The following is a 20,134-nucleotide window of genomic DNA, read 5'->3' as shown; positions in this document are numbered from 1 at the left end:
GCTACACTGCGAAACTCTACAAGAGCCACAATTATCAGAGCCGGAAGCCAGCAGCAGGGCACTGATGAACACACCTAAATGCAGACTCAGGAGTTTTCCCTTTCTGAGCTAGGACGGACCCCAACAGAAGACGGACCAGGACGGTAACGGCTTCTTTGTTACTCAACTTGTGTAAAAAATTAAAGTCACCAAAAATGAAAACAACAAAAAACGAACCAACAAAGTGAAGGAAATTGAGTGAAGGGGTTATAAGAGGTAGAAGTTTACTATGTATTTTAGGGCCAAATAAGTGTTAACGTTGATATAAAAGACTTCAGAAAGAACAAGTGTTAATAATTAACTTAAAAGACAGAAACGTAAGATCAGAGTATTCTCCAAGTGTGCCTGTACATTGTTTTCCTCTGGAAATAGGAACATTTACCTTCCGCGACCGGCCACGCTGTCTTCATACTTGTAACACGAAGGGCAGAGACATGATCACACACACACTTGAAGTCACTCAGATTAAGGGCAGTTTTTGTTGTAAATCGACGGGGAGTTGGAAAACAGTTTTACAAATAAAGAAATTTATGCTTCGCTATTGCACCAGCGGGGAAGTTCACAAAAGCCCAGTTAAGCCAGATGCACTGCCTGCCGTGTGTGACCCGGGTCCCACGCGTAACATCACTGAGATGCTGCGTCCCTGGTAGACCGAGCTCTGGGTCCCAGGCTCTGGTCCCCTTGCACTGCGATGCAAACTGCCTTATCATTTCTCAGCCTTCCCTTGTCCCTGCTCCAGATACAGAACCTCCCTCAGTCTGGGGCCGCCCAAAACCTCCACCCAGTCCTCGGTATTCTCCAGGTTCAGGCAGGAGGGCACATCCCATTCTCATTTCTGGAGGAAAGTGAGAGAGATTCATTGGCCTGAGATTAAAAAAAAAAAAAAAAAGTCATCAAGAATTGGTGATTTGTTTACAAAGGGATTGGAAACACAGCGGAGATCCTACCTGCATGGGTTGTGGTAAACTGGTGTTATAAATGAGACTCTGATGATGGGAAGAGTGATTTCGGTCTGCTGGTGTGGAGCGGAGTTGCGTGTATTGGGGGTTATGCTGTGGGGGTGCATTGTGCTTCCTTACGAGGGTCTCAGTGATTTCACCGTTTTGTTTTAAAGTTGGCATTTCCAGAATCAGTGGTCCTATGGTGAGTTCAGATGTCCTATCAATGATTCTGTGCCCAAATTTGTTTCCGGAGTCCAGATTTCATCCGTTTACTCAGTGAATTTAAAACAGGGCCTATATGTTTACCTGTGGCTTCAGTTTGATTTTGACTTTGTTTCTCCAGCACAGACCCTGAGCCGGCTTAATCTAGGAGATTGGAACGGTGAACTCATCCTTTACGCATGAGAGTAGATAAAACACATTCTGTACACAAACACACAGAAACACGCACACGAAGTGAGCCAGAATGCTTTCATTTTAAATCCAGACGCAGAACAACCAAAAAAGTGGACTTAAATCTGATGAACTCATCTTATAATATTCAGATTTAGGTCCAGCACGTCACGGAACGGACGGCATATTTTATTTTCTTTGCAAATAGTAAATAATTCGAAAATCACAACAAACAAGGTGATCATCTAGACTTATCTCTCTGTGTGTGGTGGTGTGTACGAACAGCAAGCTGGAGGCTTTATTTTTCCTATTTGTCATTTGAGAGAGAGAATTTAAAATGTCCTAGTCTCTAATCTTATTTCGTTATACTCCTTACATATTTTTGTCTTATGCAACGATTTATTTTGAAATTTAATCTACGTGCTATATAGACATCTGGAAACCAAAGATGCTGACGTCTGGGTTTGTTCAACGGTCTCTATGGTTTCTTTAATCTTCAAATCAGAAAATTGTGTTACTGACACCACTTAGGCAAATGAACGCACAGGGGAGGATACAGAGACACAAATATTTGCATAGATGTGGATTTACATATATACAAACACATCCACACACTCATCACGACGTTAGGAGCTGCTTTCACGGTGGAAATGGCAAGGACGAGACCCTCCGTGGAGCCCTTTCTACCGTAGCTCTGCGTCACGGCCGTCATGGGCCCTGGCCACACTGCTTCTGAGAAGTTTCCACAGGAGGATCCAGGGGCAGTGACCTTCACCGGGCCAAAGAACACGGGATCGGGTGCCCCTCCACCCTCGCCGGGAAGTCCCCTCCTTCCAGAGCCCTGTGTGTTGGGTTCCACCTGACGAGCAACGGTTCCTCCCGTTGAGGGCCTACATTCCTGGACTCCAAGCCTTGCTCTTTGGCGTCTTAGCATCCTGAAATAGCTGCTTGTCCCCTTGGGCCCCACTGCCCTCATCCGTAAGACGAAGATGGTGTCAAGCTAATGATACCCTGGGATCCTTTGCGTCTCCTGGTAGGAGAGGGATCCCACCGATCCTACTCCAGTTGGAGAAGAGCGGTCGGTCCACGGTGTAGATGATCCTCCCCCACACCCCCTTCCTACAGTCATGCTAGTTTACGTGACTGTTAACTAGAAACGAGGCTCTTCAGAGGTGCAGGAAAGGAGGAACCCAGGCAGGATAAGGTAAAGTTCACTGAAGTTTGTACCATCACAGCGGGGGGCAAACACTCATGACAAATAATGGAGAAAACCATTCTGGACATTATTTAATCCAGTCTGACGTTAGTCCAATCATCCAAGTGTAGATTATCTGCTAGAGACGTCATGGCTCATATCCTGGAGCTATGACGGTCATGAAATGGAACCTATATTCTCTGGCTTGCATGGAGGTAGACATGATGTTTCTGCAAAGAGAGCCCTGATAACCCACAGAATGCTTTAGTTTTCAAGAAATGTCTCCAAAGGTGAATAGAATTGTGCTTTTCTGTCTTTCATGGGCTGGATTATTTCCCCCACAAATTCACATGTGCAAGTCCTAACACCCAGGACCTCAGAATGTGACCATATTTGGAAACAGGGTCTTTAAAGAGGTGATTAAGGTAAAGTGAGGTCACTTGGTGGACCCTGATCCGATCTGGCTGGTGTTCCTCCCAAGACGAGGGGAGCAGGACACAGACACGCGCAGAGGGACGACCACGTGAGGACATGGGGAGGGAATGGCGTCTGCACGGCCAGGAGAGAGGCCTCTGGAGACACCAGCCCTGCCCATGCCTGGACCTCAGCTTGCCCGGCGCCAGGGCCTGGGGCACTGGGGCTGGTTGTTGAAGCTGCCCGCTCTGTGCTGCTTCACCACAGCAGCTCTCACACATGAATACACCGTGATCTAGACTTTTGTGCGTAGCTATTTTGATCAATAAGTACAAAAGGCCCCTCCTATTCTAAATTTTATCTTAAAGGTTCATTTATAGGTCACCTAAACATAACTGATGAATACATACACACATGTAGAGCGGCGGGCGATGTCTCTGTCTTCGTATGTAAAAGTTGGGTATTTGCAGATGGAGGAGATTTGGATATCAGTGAGAAGAACCCTGATACGAGCAATAACATTTTAAAAATGGAAAGAAATGAGTCAAGTCCATTGTGGGAAACCAATCAGCTCAGCCTAAACACCCAAAGAAGAAAAGTCAAAATGAGTCGAGGGATTTCCTTCACCACCTGGATTAAGGGTTAGATGGTTTCTGGTGAAGAGGCGTGGATGCTGAACTCTGATTTCTGCTGGCTTCAATTTTTATCAACTCTCACTTTTATTGTTTCCCTGATGTCTGAGGTTGGAAACGTTCCTAAGTCTCATTACAGATAAATATCTAGACCTAAAGACTGCAGCCAGCATCGCTGCTGCTGATGTAGGCAGACCAGTGCTGGAGCTTGGGTGTGGGTTCTATACATGGCCCCTGCTTAATGAACGAGATGGAAACAGAGACAGAGAGTCAGAGATAAGGTCAAAGTTTTCTAAGAGGTAAGAGAGGGGAAAGATAAGAAGCAGACCATCTACGTAGAAGTGAAAGCAGATTCAGTGACGGTCATCTTCTTCAGGACATAGCGTGTCCACAGTATTGGGTGGATGTGGCCGTGGGAACACCTTCAAGGACTATTTGGATGAGTTCTGGACCCTACTTTGTATGACCTCCAGGCAAAGAGTGCTGAGCTCCTTGATGCCATGTTAGTTTTGTTGGCTTTGGCTTGGTGCTGGAATTTTGTGTAACACAGACACATGCAATGCTTGTTCCTCGCAAGCATTAGCCAAGAAGCAAGATGGTGACTGAGTTATTGGACAGTGCCAGGAGGAGCCAGGGGTGAACGATTCGGGGATAGCCATGCACCCTTGAGGCTGGTGTGCACCGGGGCGTGAGCTAGAGGCACAGGAGAGAGGCTGTGGAAGACTTAAGGGCAGGGGACATGGAGCTCTGAAGGCCTGCTCTGTGAGAAGCATCTTTGGATTTGTATGGACCCGAGGGTTTCATGTCACCCTATCCACACGCATATCCACGAGCTTGCCAATCATCAGGACAGCTGGCTTGACAAACTGTAGAGATGTGCCTCCTGAGCTTTCAGGAAGGTAGTTTTGGGAGCTACTCCTTCAGTGTGGACCACAGAGAAGCCAAGTGAGATGTACCTTCTGACTCTTAGGATATTTTCAGAGCTTCTGTTACTGCTATGCCTGCCGTTTGCCATGATGGTTGACATATAAAGACGCCTCACAAATGTTCGCCGTGTGAACGCATTCGGATTTACATAGCAACAACATCAAAATATACCAGACAGGAACCTTTATGAATCTGCAGTCTAACCCTAATAATTGATTCTACGGCAACTTTATGGAGGTGTACAGCGAGACAGCCCCCGTACTGAGCTATGGGATCACAGAGTTCATCATGATGCTGTCCCAGAAGTCACTACGCACCCAGAACGATGCCTGCCTCCTGCACCAGCAGGTGATCCTACGTCATCGTCATCACCCCAGACATGGCTTCTGAGTGTCGTCCCCTACGCCCTCGCCCATGGTTTGTCCCCTTATGTAAACTGTGACAGCTCACGCGATCCGTGCGCAACCCCCTCAAACATGTTCCTTTCGACGGTAGTGTCCTGATTATTTCTTTAAGCAATTCTTATTTCAAAAACAAAATCAATTTTCTCAGTGGGTTTTAATTGAGTAGCTATTACATTTTGACACTGAGGGAGAAATAAAAACGTTCAAACCTAGAGAGGTTTATATTTTAATGGGTTAGTTTTTACACAGGAGTTTCACTTGATGTAATAAAAGAAATATAATAAAAATCAAATTTCGTAAGAAATGCAATATTTTTTGCATTAAAAAATTTTCCATAGAGCCTAACAGTGTGTTCGGGTCATGATAGCCTGTTTTTACCCTGTGCTTTGATTTTGCATTTGTATGTATATAACCCATAGACAGCATTAGCCCAGGGAGGAGGTCTGTGCCAGCTTAAGTTTCTTGTCAACTTAAGTTTCAGCTCCTGACTCCTTGACCTTGGTGAAGACATGGTCCTTCCATCAGGGACAGCCCTTGTCCGAATACACATAAAATGTTTAAGGCAAAACTGCAAGCAAAACGAGGGTGCTTTTAAGTCAAGTGCCCTTTTGGCTTTAGAAGGCACAGAGAATAACATGTAGGAGGTGAATTCTGATCAAGGCTCAGGAAGGAAGAGACAGAAATTATTCTCTCCTTGTCTCCCTGTCTCTGTCATTCTCTCTTCGATAACATCTCTTCCTGCCACCAGGCTTTTGTTTCTTTCTTGTTTTGTGACGGGACAGGATAGATCATTTTTTATTAGAGACAAAGACAGAAATATTTATTTCACTTTGTGTGAGATATGCACAAAAGGCTATTTTAAAAGAATGATGTTTTGGAACTTTATGATTGATGAATGTTAACCTCGGGACCATAAGCAGGGCCACACACCAAGGCCATTTTTTCACGCTCTCAAGGAGTCTGTGCTCTCAGTTTTACTCACGATTTTTGTTTTCTGTACGTGATTTTATACATGTCCGTCTAAAAATGTGCATGTGGTAGACATTGGCTGCTTCACAGTTAGATAATCTTCTAACATTTTGAAATCCCTCACGTCAACAAACGCTATGTGTATAGTGGACGCTTGAGCAATGTAAGGGGCAGAAGCCCCAAGCCCCGCCCGGCTGAAAATCCTCAGAGAACTTCCGACGTCCCCAAATCTAATGACTAGAGGCCTCCTGTTGACAGGAAGCCTTAATGATCACCTAAAACCCAGACTTTGTACCTTGTATGTGTTGAAGATTGGATTCATGCAGCAGAGTAAGCCAGAGAAAGAAACTGTCCTCAAGAAAGTCATCAGGAAGAGAAAATGCACTTACGGTATGACCCTGTATTTATGGGGAAAAAAGGTGGGTACAGACAGACCCGCGGAGTTCAAAGCCCCGTCGTTCGAGGGTCAGCAGTATTTTAAATCCAGACTCGGCCCCTCTGTGAGTGGGTGGCGTCGGCATAAAGGAGACCTCTATACCAAAAACACACAAACGCATTTTTAATGACTTGAATTCTATTCATTATCTACATATAAAAGCCCAAATTATAATTTAACTTCCTTACAAATTGGCTGAAAAAACTCAGGTGATTACCTAAAGTTATATGAACTCTCAAATTTGTTAGATCTAAAATAAGTACGATCCTAAACGCTTAGGAAGTGAACATTTCCCTGAACTTCAATCAGGACCGAATCGGCAGCCGCCTCCAGATGCCGGCGGCGCGGACGGGAGGCCCGGGCACACGCTTACTGCGCGTCAGGGCGATCTGCCCAGCGCGGGGTCTTGCAAGGGCTGGCAAAGTGAGGGGCCCCCACCCCACACTGCTGTCTAGGGATTCTCACCAGCTACTGTTTCTGCGAGGATTTTCCCTGGGCGTACAGCAAGGATTTCTATTGCAAAATTATTTTTTCTTTGGAAAGAAAATGAGCAGCATCAGGTCATTCGAAAACAGAAAATGTATGCTCGGAGCGCAAGTCTGGAATGAAGGCCCTTCCTGCGGCGAGTTGGCTGGAGACTGGCCCGTCCTTCCGAAACCTCCACGTCCAGCCTCAGTAGGAGAGCTGAGGCGCACATCAAGCTGTCCTTACCTCAGCGGCGAGAGTGACATCTAGGTTTTTATTCACCCGAGGCACAGGAAAAAGTGGTACTTCTAAATACTCGTTCACCGAACACCCGGATTTGCCAAAGTCTTCTTTTGTTCGGCCATCTGAGCTTGGGCGCGTCTGCTGCCTCGGCGGACGCCGGCCCCACACGGTCTGGGGAAAAGAGAGCGCGTGTCTCCTTTAAGGACACGATGCTTTCGCAGCCTGGAGCCCAACGCAAGAGCAGCATCTGCTCCTGCCAGGGTTGAGTGAACCCAGCCAGACTTGGGGTGCAGAGGAGGTCACACTCTATTTTGCTGACGTTTCTGTCATGTTTATTAAACTGCACTTTTCCAAAAGCAATTAAACTTTTAGGAAATACTGCATTAATTTTAACGAGAGGGAACACTTCTGACGGACTGACAAAATCTGTTTTTTAATCAATTCCTGGTGTCCCAGGCAGATGCTCCAAGCCGCCCTATCACGACGCCCAGGTCCTGCTTTTCAGAAACGGCGACTCCCCCACTTTTCATTGTTTTGAAGCAGAGAAGGGACTCCGCTTGGGTTTGCATTTTCAACCAGTGACAGGTCACGTTCCAGAGAACCCAGTCCCCTCCCCCCCGCTGTAATGCCGCATCTAGAAGATGCATTTGAGAAGCCGTGTAAGACCCTGCAAAACAGTGAGGCGGGTCTTCCGTCCCTCAGCTGCGGGAAACAAGAATCAGGGGTTTCATCTGAAATAAATGGAGCAGGAAAGATTAATTAAACCTATAAAATTCTCCTAAGCACATCCTGGTCAAGGCGTTTAAGAGAACACTTTCTATTACGTGCAAATCATCGGGAAGTGTGGGGCCATCGCTCAGGTGTAAGCGCCCCTCCCGTGCAGGGCAGACTCCAGGAAAGAGTTTACTGATCCGTTCCGAGCGATGTCAGTTTCATCTTCGGTCCAAATGGTGAAGAAACAGCAACGGAAAGAAACCTCGATCTCTTTAGAGATCGTTAGAACCAGGCTCCGTGGGACAGAGGCCACCGGACTCTAGCGGAAGTGAGAAGGTGAGCAGGGGCTTACCCTAGAAATCGTGACTGTCCTGCCCCACCTTTTGTCTACACTGGCTAGACTTTTCTCCCTAACCCCTCCGAGATTTGGATCCTCCCAGGAGTGGAGACAGAGCTGTGCCTTCCGGCCAGAGGTCAGCTCCTAGGAGTCTTCCCGTGGGAGCGGGATTAGAGCTGCCCACGAGGCCACTCGGACCACTCCTGCACCAGGGGCTCAGCTGAGGCACCCTCAGTCCTGCATGTCAAGTGTGCCCAGCGGAAGAAGAGCTCTTGTCATTTCACCTCTCGAGGAGTCAAAAGAAACGACCTTAGGATCTAAGAGCTACCTGAGCATCGATATTCTATGTCTTGTCCGTCCTAAACATAAACGCTACTTTTCTTTGTTTATATAAAGGCTCCATTCACTGGACACTAGTTCTTAATCAAGCACGAAGTCGCCTCTTTTGCACAAATATAAAATTTATGTTACCTGTTTGCTATTTTTTGAGATTGAAAATGTAGCATTAGCTATTGATGATTTGTATAATTTAAAACGGATAATAGTAATCCTGGTGTCTATACACAGACACACAAATGTGTAATACAGAGCCCCCTTACTAGCCACTTTCTTATCAGAAACCAGATGCTAATTGTATTCATTCCTCACCAATAAAATAATAGAATAAACTTATTTTTGCTGCCCTTCATACGCAATTCCTGCAACTAGAATAAAAGACGACTAAGTGCCCGCAGGGAATAGAAAAGACCCAGACCCTCAGATTAACTTGTTTTCCTCCAAATATTTATCAGTCTTCAGAAAAAAAGCAAAGAAAACCAAAAAACCCCACCACTTTCTATCTTTATAAGTGATCAGGTTTACTTTTGGGAAAATCAAAGACCTCTCAAAAAGCAGATCCATGCATTTCTGGGTTGTGATTCTCTGATGGGGTTCCTGGGAACCAGGTCCGCTCACCAACCAGGAGGCAAGAGGCGCGTTTGCCGGGAAGTCGGTGAGGCAGAGCCAGGCAAAACCCAGACGCAGTAGCCTCTGTACCCCCATTCCTTTAAATAAAATAAACGGATCAACAGAAGTTTAATTGTGGGAGGGGAATGGGTTGGGACCGAGGTGGGCACGCATGAGGGTCAGGGGTCTGTCACACGTTTCTAAACATGCTCTCCTTCCTGCTTCCTAAAGCCTCACAAGTGCAGCTGATTTACACGTGCACCGAGAACCGGAAAAACACTCCCCCTCGTTCTGACAGTAATGCCCCTTTATCTGATAGGGCCACATTCTTCAGTGAATTACAGCATATTAATAGCTAGGAATAAGCAATTCTCTTTGCCTAATGAAACACTTAACGGCACAGACTTCTGTGTTTCAGTGGGAGGAAAAACATTTAATTGGAGAGATGGGGTTAATTCCGGTTCACTCTACTTAGAGATCCTTAACAGTGCGAATTCAGACGGGGCCTTGCGGGGCTGTTTCTCCTCGTAATGCGAAACCCCACGGCTACAGCTAACACCCATAGTCGGAATATTTTGTGAAGGACATCCATGCTTTTCATATTTTGCTCAGCACTCACCTTTTTAAAATTTTTTTTTTAGTTTAGAAATGGCTATAAGAAGTGCTTCTAAAATCTTGCTTTTACCATGTAGACATTTATCCCTTTCGAAACCTTATTTGCTGGTAATTAAAAGCCCAGTGAGCCAAAGCAGCATCTATTTAGAAATCCTATTTTTACGTGATGGAAGCAGAGTAGTCTACTTACTTCTGGTCTTATGAACTGTTTAGAACCGTCCGTATTGCGAAAACACGCACATCCATTCTCCAGCATCTTAGGAAAGGAAGCAGGCAGACCTACAAAACGCCCAAATGTGTCCACCGCCTTTCCCGCGCCCACAGGCACACAGAGACACAACAAACACGTGCGTGGTTTTCAAACTGAACACTGAAGGCTGTCGGGGCGCGAGCCTCCCGTAAGAAAAGTATGATTTCCTTATTCTGCACTTCTTCACATGATGCTCCTCTGGGCCTCCGCTTGGGCCGTCCCTGGATCACCACTATTTAGATACGGACCCACGGGCCTCCTGTTTTTGCTCTAAATTCAAGTTCACTCATCCTATCTAATGCCCTCGAAGCAACCACTGTGACATGGGTCACTAGAAAGCAGAGGCACCCGTACAAATTGTAACGGGGGGGGGTCCCTCCACAGTTGGAGGACGGCCCTCCGTTTGATCAGTTTAGTTCCATCACGGCATCCGCCCTTCCTTCCGAGCTGCCAGACAGCGAGGCCCGCGGCGGCCAGGACGAGGCCCCGTCCTGTGGCTCCTGGGCGGTGACGGGAGGAAGGGGCCATCTCCTCCTTGACACGATCTTTCTATGTCATTAATTTTTCATGGACTCGGGTTTCACAACAAGTCTGCGTCTGTCGTCCATCTGCTGCACTGACTCGGCTCCTTTTGCCAACTTTTCATCTGCATCTTACCACACGCAGCCAGCGGCCCGCGCTCCGCCGGCCACTCTCACGGGCCAGCACCTTGCCTGGCTGTTCCCCAAATCCACCTCCGGTTCTCTGCAACCGCGTGACCCCTCGCCCTGCAACAACATCTGGATTTCAAGCATTAACTTGTTTTGCTGCCAAATGCCTCAAAAACCAGAAAAAAACAAAAAAAGAAAGGAAAGGAAAAAAAAGAAAGAAAGGTCATGTGCCGATGACCGGATCCAATTCGCCGACTTCACAAGTGATTGTTTACAGAGCATTTCAAAGAGTTTCCCAAAGTCCCTGCCCTTTCTCTGTCTGGGGACCCACAGCCCTTGCTCGGAACCCCATCCTGTTCGCCTCCGGGAACCAGCTAAATGTGCGCCGGTTCCTGACCCATCTCCAAACAGGCTGGCATCTAGAACAGGTTTTTAAACCTTGCTAGGACCTCGAGTCACTTTTGCACATTGTGCTCCCAGTCGAGTCCTAAAGACGGTTTATTTACAAACTGCATTTCACGCTGAGGCACAGCTTCTTGGGGGACAGTCACACCCACGAAGGAAAGAGCAACACAAAAACACGACACAGCGGTTGTGAATGCGCCACGCAAGCCCTCGGACTGGCTCCCGGTGTGCAGCCAGCGGCTGATGTGATAAGATCGGAAGAGACCGAGCCCCACCGAGCGAGCGTGCTGTCTCCGCGAGTCCCCGCCTCTTACCCCACCTGGCTGAGCTGATACTAATGTTAAATAACCTTAAACCTTTACCTCTCTTGCTGTGGCTTAAATGAGGGATCTTTGGTAACATTCATGCACCCGGGTTCTCGTCTGGCACGGGAGACACTGCTCCGAGCCCCGAATGCAGACTTGGCTGTGCCCGGTCGCCTCGCCTCATGCCCCCAGACCTGCAGAATCCGGGGCTGCCTCCCCGAATCCCCCAAGAGCAGTGAGCCCGGGGGCATTTAGTAGATAAAGACACTGCACAAACTACAAGTGTTCCCAGTGTTTTCTGACAACACGTCTCTCACGTGTCACACGGCGCGCGAGCATCCCTTAGCCACCCACATGTGTAAAAATCACACGGCTTCCTTCTCCTTGACATGGTTGTTTTTTTTTCTCCTACTGGAAACTCAGACTTTGACATTTTTGTCATGTGTGCCGAAAATGTAAATTATTGATAAATCATTTCTGAGGGAAAGTCCCAACTAAAAAGTGACACACAGAGAAAATGCAAAAATGCATCACGCTGGACGCCGGGAAGAGAACGGGAAGAGACGCGGGGGCGGGGGGGGTGTTTTCTCTGAGCATCTTCCTTGAAGTTGGTCTGGGAGACAAACGCAGGTCCCGGTTGGTTCGGACCTGGGACTAAGACTTTCCGGGGCTTCTTACAGACGCAGACTCCTCCCTGTGTGACACAGGGACCACAAGCACCGAGTACCAGGAAAATATCTCATTTCTGAGGCTCTGGATCCTACCTACGCTACTGCGAGCATCGAACCAGTCCCACGCTGAAGCTGTAGCTATGGTTTTAATTTTAAAACCCTTGGATTATTTTGACAATCATAAGGGAAGTTAAAAGAAAACCCTATCGAGGCCACTTTGGGAGTCTGCATGCGGAGACCTGACAGCTTCGCACGGCCCCGGGAGCTAAAAGTTAAGATGCACCTTCAAAAATCAGCCTCGTCCATGAGCACAGGGGGACAAACCCGTACCATGGGCAAATGAGGCGAACATTTATTCTAATTTATTTATTCCCAAGCGAGAAGAGCCCTTGGCTTTGTGTCCACGATCACTGGCTCCCTTTAGTACTGGGGAGAGCCTCACCCAAATTCCTTCACAACCGTCAGAAGGCACATGGATTTTAAACTGTGACAAATACAGAGTTTTCATAACCGGACGAGCTTAAAAGCCGAGACTGTTCTATTCAACGGCCGTCGCTGAGATGCACAACCGTTAGAACATCATTTAAATCCACCAGTTTTCTGGGTCCGAGAGAAAAACAAGGGTCTGTAGTAACTAGGAATTACACACGTACTGACCTGTTCCCAGCAAGTGCCAGTAACGGTTTACCATGTCCCATAACCGCTGTTTCCTTTTTAATTTGCTCACTTACATTTATAGTATTAACTTCTTCCTAAGAAGTGAACATTTAGCATTTGGACTCGAGTCTCCCACCAAGGGAGCTGCCGGCAGGTCTCACAGATGTCACCCGACACGTGAATCCACGAGACGCAGGAATGAGCACACACAACCTCGTGAGCTTTCCCCACCTCCGTTTTTGGGTATGAAAATGAAGAGACTTGGTTTATTCACAGTAACCGAGGCATAGAAATATTTCACACAGAAATTTCACTTTGAATGGTTGTAGTTAAGTTACTACCAAATGAAGCCTTTCTTCTGATTTCTTATTTTTCTTTCCAAAATTGGACGCTTTCTAAAGCCAGCATGGCTGACATTTAAAGGTAAGAAAAATGAATTTGGAGAAAGGCACTAATGTCCGTCAGCTTGCATTTTATTTCTGTAGAATGCCGTTTTATTGTGAAATATTAGTCCGTACGCTTCCATATGAATATACGAAACAGACTAAACAAAGCTACTGGGAAACATGAACACTTAGAATTTACAAGACAATGTTTCCTTTTTTCCTCTCTCAAAAGTTAGAGTCATCATTCAATTCTGGGACTTCTCCCCGGATCTAGCTGTCACTTTCTGCTGGCCTTGTTTTGAAAGGCACCAACAGATCCGTGTCAAGATGAAATTTTCAGGCAGCCAAGTGGGCAGTCGGCATCGCTGGGGCAGCTCTGAGGGTTCCACCAGAATCACAGAATCCCCCATTCCAAAGCCCAGGGCTCTGACACCTCCTGGGAAGGTGTCCGCCGCCTCTGCTCCCTGTGGTCCCCACACGAAGCTGCCAGCAGGGACGGTCTGGTATGAGCATGGAAGTCTGAGAGCCGTCTGGCTCCTTCCTATTATTGGAAGAGCCGCGAAGGGCTCCGGGAATGTTTGAGAGCAGCCGGGGACGGCTGTGGCGGAAACTTATGTTGGCTCACTGAGAGGATGAGCATTCTCCGGGCTGGGAGAGCCCCCCCACCATAGCTGACAATACACCCTGCTGTGGGAGGCTGGAAAATCTGATCCGCTTCCTCCGCGTCTGCCCCAGTGCTCAGTAGGGCTCCGGAGTCACTCTTTTTATTTTATTTTATTTTTTTTTTTAAATCAGCACATTTCAAATAATAATCAGAGCTGAACTTTCCCCAGAAGACTCATCACAAGGAGCTGCTGAGAGCAAGTTCCTCCCCAGGAAAGAAAGAAGGGGAGGCACTGGAGGAGCTCTTCCCCGGTCCTCAGACTGTGCCAGCCACCGCCGTATTGTAGGGGATTGTCCCTTGCCCGGTGTGGAAGCCCCGGGCTTGGGATGGATGCACTAAGTTCCCGACCACGGTCCCCAGAACCTTGGTGAGGGGCGCGAACAACCTGTCATCTGCTGCTTTTTCTCCCTTTCTGGTCTGCAGGGTTTTTTCTTTCTTTCTTTTATTCTTTTTCTTTTCCTTTCTTCCCCCCGCCCCCCAAAGAGCTGCGATGCTATTTGTCTTTCCAGGTTTTAATTTCTGCGCCCCCCCACCCCCACCCCAGGACCAGCCTTTGCTTTCTGCAGGTCCCAGTGTTTCTACAACACCCGGTACCAACCAGACTAAGTAGAAACTGTCAGGCAGTTTGGAGACGTGATTGTCTGTGCTCTGCCCACTCCTTCCTCCAAGACGGTTTGGATGGGGGAGCGGGCACCGGCAGGTCTGTCCCTGCTCCTGGGGCTGCTGGTTTCTGGGTTTCCTTCAGTACCGAGGGCTCATGTCGCCTCTGACGGTCGGAGGCAGAGCCGGGCTGTGCAGCGCAGGTCCGGGGGGCACCGTCCTCCAGCGAGGAGAGCGGTGGCCCCTCGGCCGCCCCTGCCTGCCTCCTCCCGCGGCGCCCAGCCCAGGCTTCGCGGAGCCCGCAGCTCCGTCCCCGCCGGCTGCGCCCTCGGAGCTCGCCGAGGCCCCCCGGCCCCGTACAAAGGGGTCTGAACTCGGGCGCGCTCGGCTTGGTACCGACGGCCGCGGCGCCCGAAAGTAAAGCCGCGGCAGCCGGCGGCCCCCGGACAGCGGCGCGCGGAGCTTACCTTTCCTCTTGGACCGCCGCCGCCGCCGCCTCTTGGACTTGCATTTGAGTTGGCCGCTCAGCCCTCCGGACGCTCTGCTGCTGCCCAGGACCGACGCCATGGCCGAGCCCCGGCGCGCCGCGCGGGCCAGGAATCCCGTCTCCGACACGCTCACCTGGGCCGCTCCCGCCGCCGCCGCGAAGGGCTTCCGCAGACCCGGGAGCGGCTCACTTGGGAGCACCGAGCCCTTGCGCGCTCCCGCCTCCTCCGCCCGCGCCGCCCTCCGAGTGCAGCTGGGCGGGGAGCCCCGGAGCAGCCCGCGCCCCGCGCCCCGCGCCCCGCTCTGCGCCAGGACGCGCCGCGGCGGGCAGGGAAGGTGCGCGGCGGGCAGGGCGCTGCCTCCCCGGCTGCCTCGGCTTCCGGGCGGCCTCCCCGGTCTGCGCTCCCCGCGCGCGGCTCCGACTTTGGCACCTCGGCCAGTCCGGCGCGGCGGCCACTTTGAAGCCAATCACGCAGGGAGCCTGTCTATTTGCTGCTGCGGAGTCTAATTAGGCCCAATCACAACTGTCTTCTGGCTCTGACATCAGCACCGCCGGCCCCTCGCGGCCGCGGCCGGCGGACTCGGCTCCCGCTCGGACGCGGGGAGCTGCCGGGACCCGGCGGGGACGGAGACCCACCGGCGGGCGCGGGGCGCGGGGCGCGGGGCGCGGAGCGGCGGGGCCGGAGCAGCCTGCGGGGGCCGCGGCCGGAGCTTCCCCGCGCGCGAACGTCCAGCGCCGCGCCTCGCACCGAACTAGTCAATTCACGCCGGTGCGCCCCGCGCCCCCCCAGACAGCCGGAGACGCGCCTCCTCAGAAGGGGATGCGACGCGCGGGTCCCTGGAAGCTGTCAGCCTGGGGGGGGGGTCGCTCCCACACCGCGCGCCGGTCCGCCTTCTGTCCTGTGACTGTTCCCGGTGCCGGTGCCGGAGACAGGGGTGGCTCCAAGTGTGCGGACCCGAGTCTGGCTTGTGAGCACAGGGATTTTAATGGGTTGCTTTATTTAGGTGACGGTGAAATGAAACACAGGGAGGGCTTTCATCGGATGGTTTTATTGCCAAATAGAACATGCGGATGAAAGAAAGTCATACTTACCAGGAGGTGGCTTGCAAATTGAAATACTTTCCAACAGTTTTGTTTTTTTTTTTTTTTCCAGGGCTCTCCTATTGTTTCAAGACTGTACTTGGGGAACACTAAAAATCTAACGTAAGATATAAGAAGAAAAATAACCAAGGCATCATTACTGCCTTTTGCAAGCAAGTCCCATCAGCTATTAATTATAATACTAATGGTTTGGAAAAAAAACCTCACCCGCAAAGTCATTAGCAAGCGCTATGTGTCATATGTTGATACGGAATCGGCACACGAGTATTCCCGTGTTATTTACTACTCTACACATACTGTTTCCAAGCTCTTTATGGGTTGGAAATGTCTAGATGATTTTCTTTTATAAGGAAAAATAAACCCCCGGGGAACATGGAAAACAATTAGGATGTTGAGATGTGTCCTGTGGGGAGTTAATGGATCAGAACTCATTTTTCGTTGGTGAGAGAGGAGAAGACATGTGACTCCAAACACGAGCTCCCCTGTCCTGGCTTTGGGCAAGTAAATGGTGCCTCAGTTTCCCCATCTGTGGAATGGGTGTCACGACGGCATCAGGCACGTGGCTTCGTTCAGACCAGAGACTCGGTATAAGCAGTGGCTGGTACACGCTGATTACTTTGTGACTCTTAAGTAAATCAGTCCGGTAAATACTTAGAGGAGAAGGAGTGTATGTCGCAGGAGGGCCTCAGAGAGGAGGAGCCTTAACTCTCCGCTCGTTCCACATTGGTCAGGTCAGTGGAGCCGGGCCCCTCCTCTGTGCCTCACTCCACACTTGCAGGCCAACAGCACAGCTAAATAGAGCTGCTGGTAACTGGTCCCGGATGTCGGGCAGGTGCATGACTTGCCCACCTACTCTCCACCATTCAGGAGATGTTGGAGAGCACAGGCCACACGCAGAGACGCAGCTGGGGCCCTCTCAGACCCCCAAGCTCCCTGCAGCTCCCCTGCACGGACACGAAGTTGCCCACTTGAAACTGCTCTCCGAGCTCGGACACCCAGGGAGGGTGTTTTAGGCGAGCCCCACAAGCCAGGTCACCGTCCCCTTCAAGCCTGTGCACAGCCAGCGTGGGCCTCGCTCACACTCGCAGCATCACATGAGGCAAAGGTGCTGTCCCTGACACGCGTGCGAGCGGACTCCTGCCGTCTGGGGGCCCGGCTGCGAAAAGACGAGGATTCAGCTCCTTCTGCTTGTTTGTTGCTTCGGACTTCGGTGTGGGGGAGGGGAGGGGAACTCAAAACCTGGATGTTAGCACTTAGTGTAGATCCAAGTTGAGAGTGGCTTAAGATAAAAGTGTTGGCCAATCTTACCTTTCTTTCTGTCTTCTTTTTTTTTAAAGACCTGTGGCTCTCTCTTTTTTTTTTTAAAGATTTTATTTATTTATTTGTATTTATTTGACAGAGACAGAGTGAAAGAGAGAGCACAAGCAGGGGAAGCAGGAGAGGGAGAAGCAGGCTTCCTGCTCAGCAGGGACTGGATCGCAGGACCAGTGCGGGGCTGGATTGCAGGACCCTGGGACTGTGACCTGAGCCCAAGGCAGAAGCTTAATGACTGAGCTACCCAGGCTCCCCAATCTTAACCTTTCTTGAGGTTTCTCTGATTCATTTGTTGGCTTGTTCATTTGTTTATTTTGGTGTAGTTTTGCAAACATGCTTTAGCGCAGACATGTACTGTCTTCTCTATTTATTTTGCATAAGGAAATTCCTCGCGGATGAGGCAGCCTGGTGGGAGAGCCCCAGAAAAGTCTATCCCTCGTAGGAGGAAGGGCTTCTGGACAGGTTCATGATTGCGAATCCTTTAACTCAAGGAGGGCTCACGGGGAGCCCTGTCCACAGTCTGTTCTTCTGATGAGCCTCTCGGCTTTCTGTCTGTTTCCTAGAATGCTTCATTCAGCACAGTGTGGCAGCCTCCAAGGACAAGCAGAAGTTGGAAGAGGAGCCAGAGCCAATGTCACCCATTGGGAGACGTCACCGATGCGTGTCTCTAGCCAGTCTGAGCCAGTCCCTGCCCTTCCCACAGAACAAAGAACTGGGCAGGAAGCTCCTGGGACAGCCGGGCTGCCCAGAGCCAGGTGTGGGCCTGCACTGACTGGTCGCTGGGGAGCTGCATGGGGGACAGAGGGAAGGGCTGCAGAGAGCCTGGCAGGAGGGAGTTTGTTGGCCCAGAAGTGGCCTCTGTGCCAAGGAAGGCAGGTCCTGTAACAGCTGCATGGGGTCTCCCCGGATCATCCCCCGCTTGCGCTTGGGGGAACACTACCCGCACAGAACCTTGTCTTGCTTCTTCCCTGTCCCCCTCTCCGCGGCCCGCACGAACCACAAGAGATGCAACGTCTGTCCCTCACCGTGGAGGACCCTGAGCTCGGCGCGGTGACCGTGGTGGCCGTTTGCCCAAGGAGCAGGACTACACTGATGGCTTGTACTGCCACTCGTTTGACGTACAGGAAGACCCTGTGAGAGCAGGACTGAAGCTCAGTTCCTTTCACGAGAGAGGACATGGGGGTTCAGAGAAGGTAGGAAACTTGCCAAGTGTGGCGGGGGTCAGATCAAAGGTCTACACCTGGGCCATCCCAGCTGGCCAGCCTTGGGGGTTTATCCCTCTGTTCTGCTAGTTTTCACTCTGGAGCGGGAGACTGGTGCCTTTTGTGACCTCTGCACGCCTGCTCGGAGATCCTGACCCTCCATCAAACGGTGGCTCCGAGCTCCACTGTTAACCTGTGTGTGATTTGTATATAAGCAGGGCTCCATGACGCGAGAACCAGCTCCTGCCGAAGCCCACACCCGTACCGTTACTTCTGCAGCTGGTTAGCTCTCCGGGCGCTGCGTGTCTACAGGTGTCTGTGAAGATCCAGATGTGGGCGTGCACATGGGCGCGAGAGGGGCTGGTCCGCGGCGCTCGCTGGGGCTCACGCCTGTGTACGTGCTTATCGCTCGAGCCTTCCGTGTTTACCTTTCCTTCTCAGAACAAGCCCGTGCTGTGGGCAGGAAAGGCCTCCTTGTCCTTACCTTGCCCCTGGGGTTACAGAGGCTCTGACCGTTTGGCATGTCTGGACCAAGGTGGCATTGCTAGATGGAAGAACAGCCAAGACGCAGCCGGAATGTTCCAGCGTGTCCTAGAAGGAGCCCGTCTCAGACCTCTCAGGCCCTCGCAGCCGCGGGGCCTTGTTTCTGCAGCCGAGGAACGGGAGTCCTGCCGCGGGACGCGTGGTGCCAGCAAGCGCATCTTCTGGTCCAGAGCCGAGTCCTTTCAGTGCTCTTCCTGAGGGTGGGCCTCTGGGTTTCTTGGCCGACATACGACGATTCCTCCTCTTCATTCATTGCAAAGTCTGTATTTCTGACCCGTTCAAAGTATAGTCAACTTGGTTTCTTCTAGGTTCTCCGAAAGAGCTAAGAACACCCGCGGAAACGAACAGGACTTATTTGGAGTCCGAATTTTGGCTGATTTCCCGTCCCCTGTGAGACGAGGCCCGCTCGGGGGGAGAGCAGAACAAAGGGTCCCCCGGAGATGTTTATGTCCGCCGACTCGCGGCCGTCTCACAGACGGCACGGAATTATTCCCTTCACAAACAGGGGCTGGCCCAAGAGCGCTTTTATCTTCTTTCATCTGCGCCCATTGTTCTTAAATTTAAATAACTCACATCAAAGAACCTGGACATGAGACCTGAAAGTATTGGAAAATAATGTATCAAGACAACAGCTGCTGTGACACGGGCATCGGCATTCAGATGCCGTCCCAGGGCGCGGAGAGACGGCGGGGAGGCCCGCGGGCGCGGGGCACGGTCCTGAGTGTGAAGACGCTCTTGGTACAAGGCTATTACGAGAACTATTTTCCCTTTGTTCTTTCTCTCTCTGAAGCATGCCTACAGTTCGGGAGAACACCAGACGCATTCTTATCAGTTTCCTGGACGAACGCAGCTGTACAGCGGTTTGCGAATCTCTTCTTCAGCCTCCGTGTGAGGCTGCTGGTACCATCTCTCTCTCTCTCTCTCTCCCTCTCATACACACACACACACACACACATACCCATAGGCATTCCTCGGTCAGATAATTTCGGCATGCAAAGTTTTCTTCGTGGGCCCCATCACAGATTTTAATTCCTACGTATGTCTGCTGAAGCACATCTTCGGGCTAAAACTGACTTGAGTTCCGTGTTAATGTTTAAAAGAGCACAACTTGGACAATACAGGTAAAGAGAAAAAACTGTTCAGAACTTGTCAGCACGAGACCCGATTTGGGTTCTACTTTATGCCGCACTGTGTCCGGTGTTGGAAGTCGCTCGCCTCTCCCGAGCGGCT

At 50.4% G+C, this 20,134-nt stretch overlaps 1 protein-coding gene across 1 annotated transcript in view; it reads right to left on the bottom strand.

The window, feature by feature from the left end:
• ADARB2 (adenosine deaminase RNA specific B2 (inactive)) overlaps positions 1-15,236 on the bottom strand; it is a 356,490-nt gene extending 341,254 nt beyond the window's left edge. The window contains exon 1 of the mRNA XM_045072338.1: positions 14,725-15,236. Within this exon, the coding sequence (XP_044928273.1) occupies positions 14,725-14,824 (100 nt within the window). The 5' untranslated portion in view covers positions 14,825-15,236. The remainder of the gene's footprint in view (positions 1-14,724) is intronic.
• Positions 15,237-20,134: the final 4,898 nt, after the last annotated feature.

Source organism: Mustela putorius, unplaced genomic scaffold (assembly GCF_011764305.1).
Source record: "Mustela putorius furo isolate JIRA1106 unplaced genomic scaffold, ASM1176430v1.1 tig00004033_pilon_pilon_pilon, whole genome shotgun sequence".
In the NCBI taxonomy this organism is placed as follows: Eukaryota; Metazoa; Chordata; class Mammalia; order Carnivora; family Mustelidae; genus Mustela; species Mustela putorius.
Note: the sequence above shows the minus strand (reverse complement) of the source record. Positions and strands in the feature narration are given on the sequence as shown.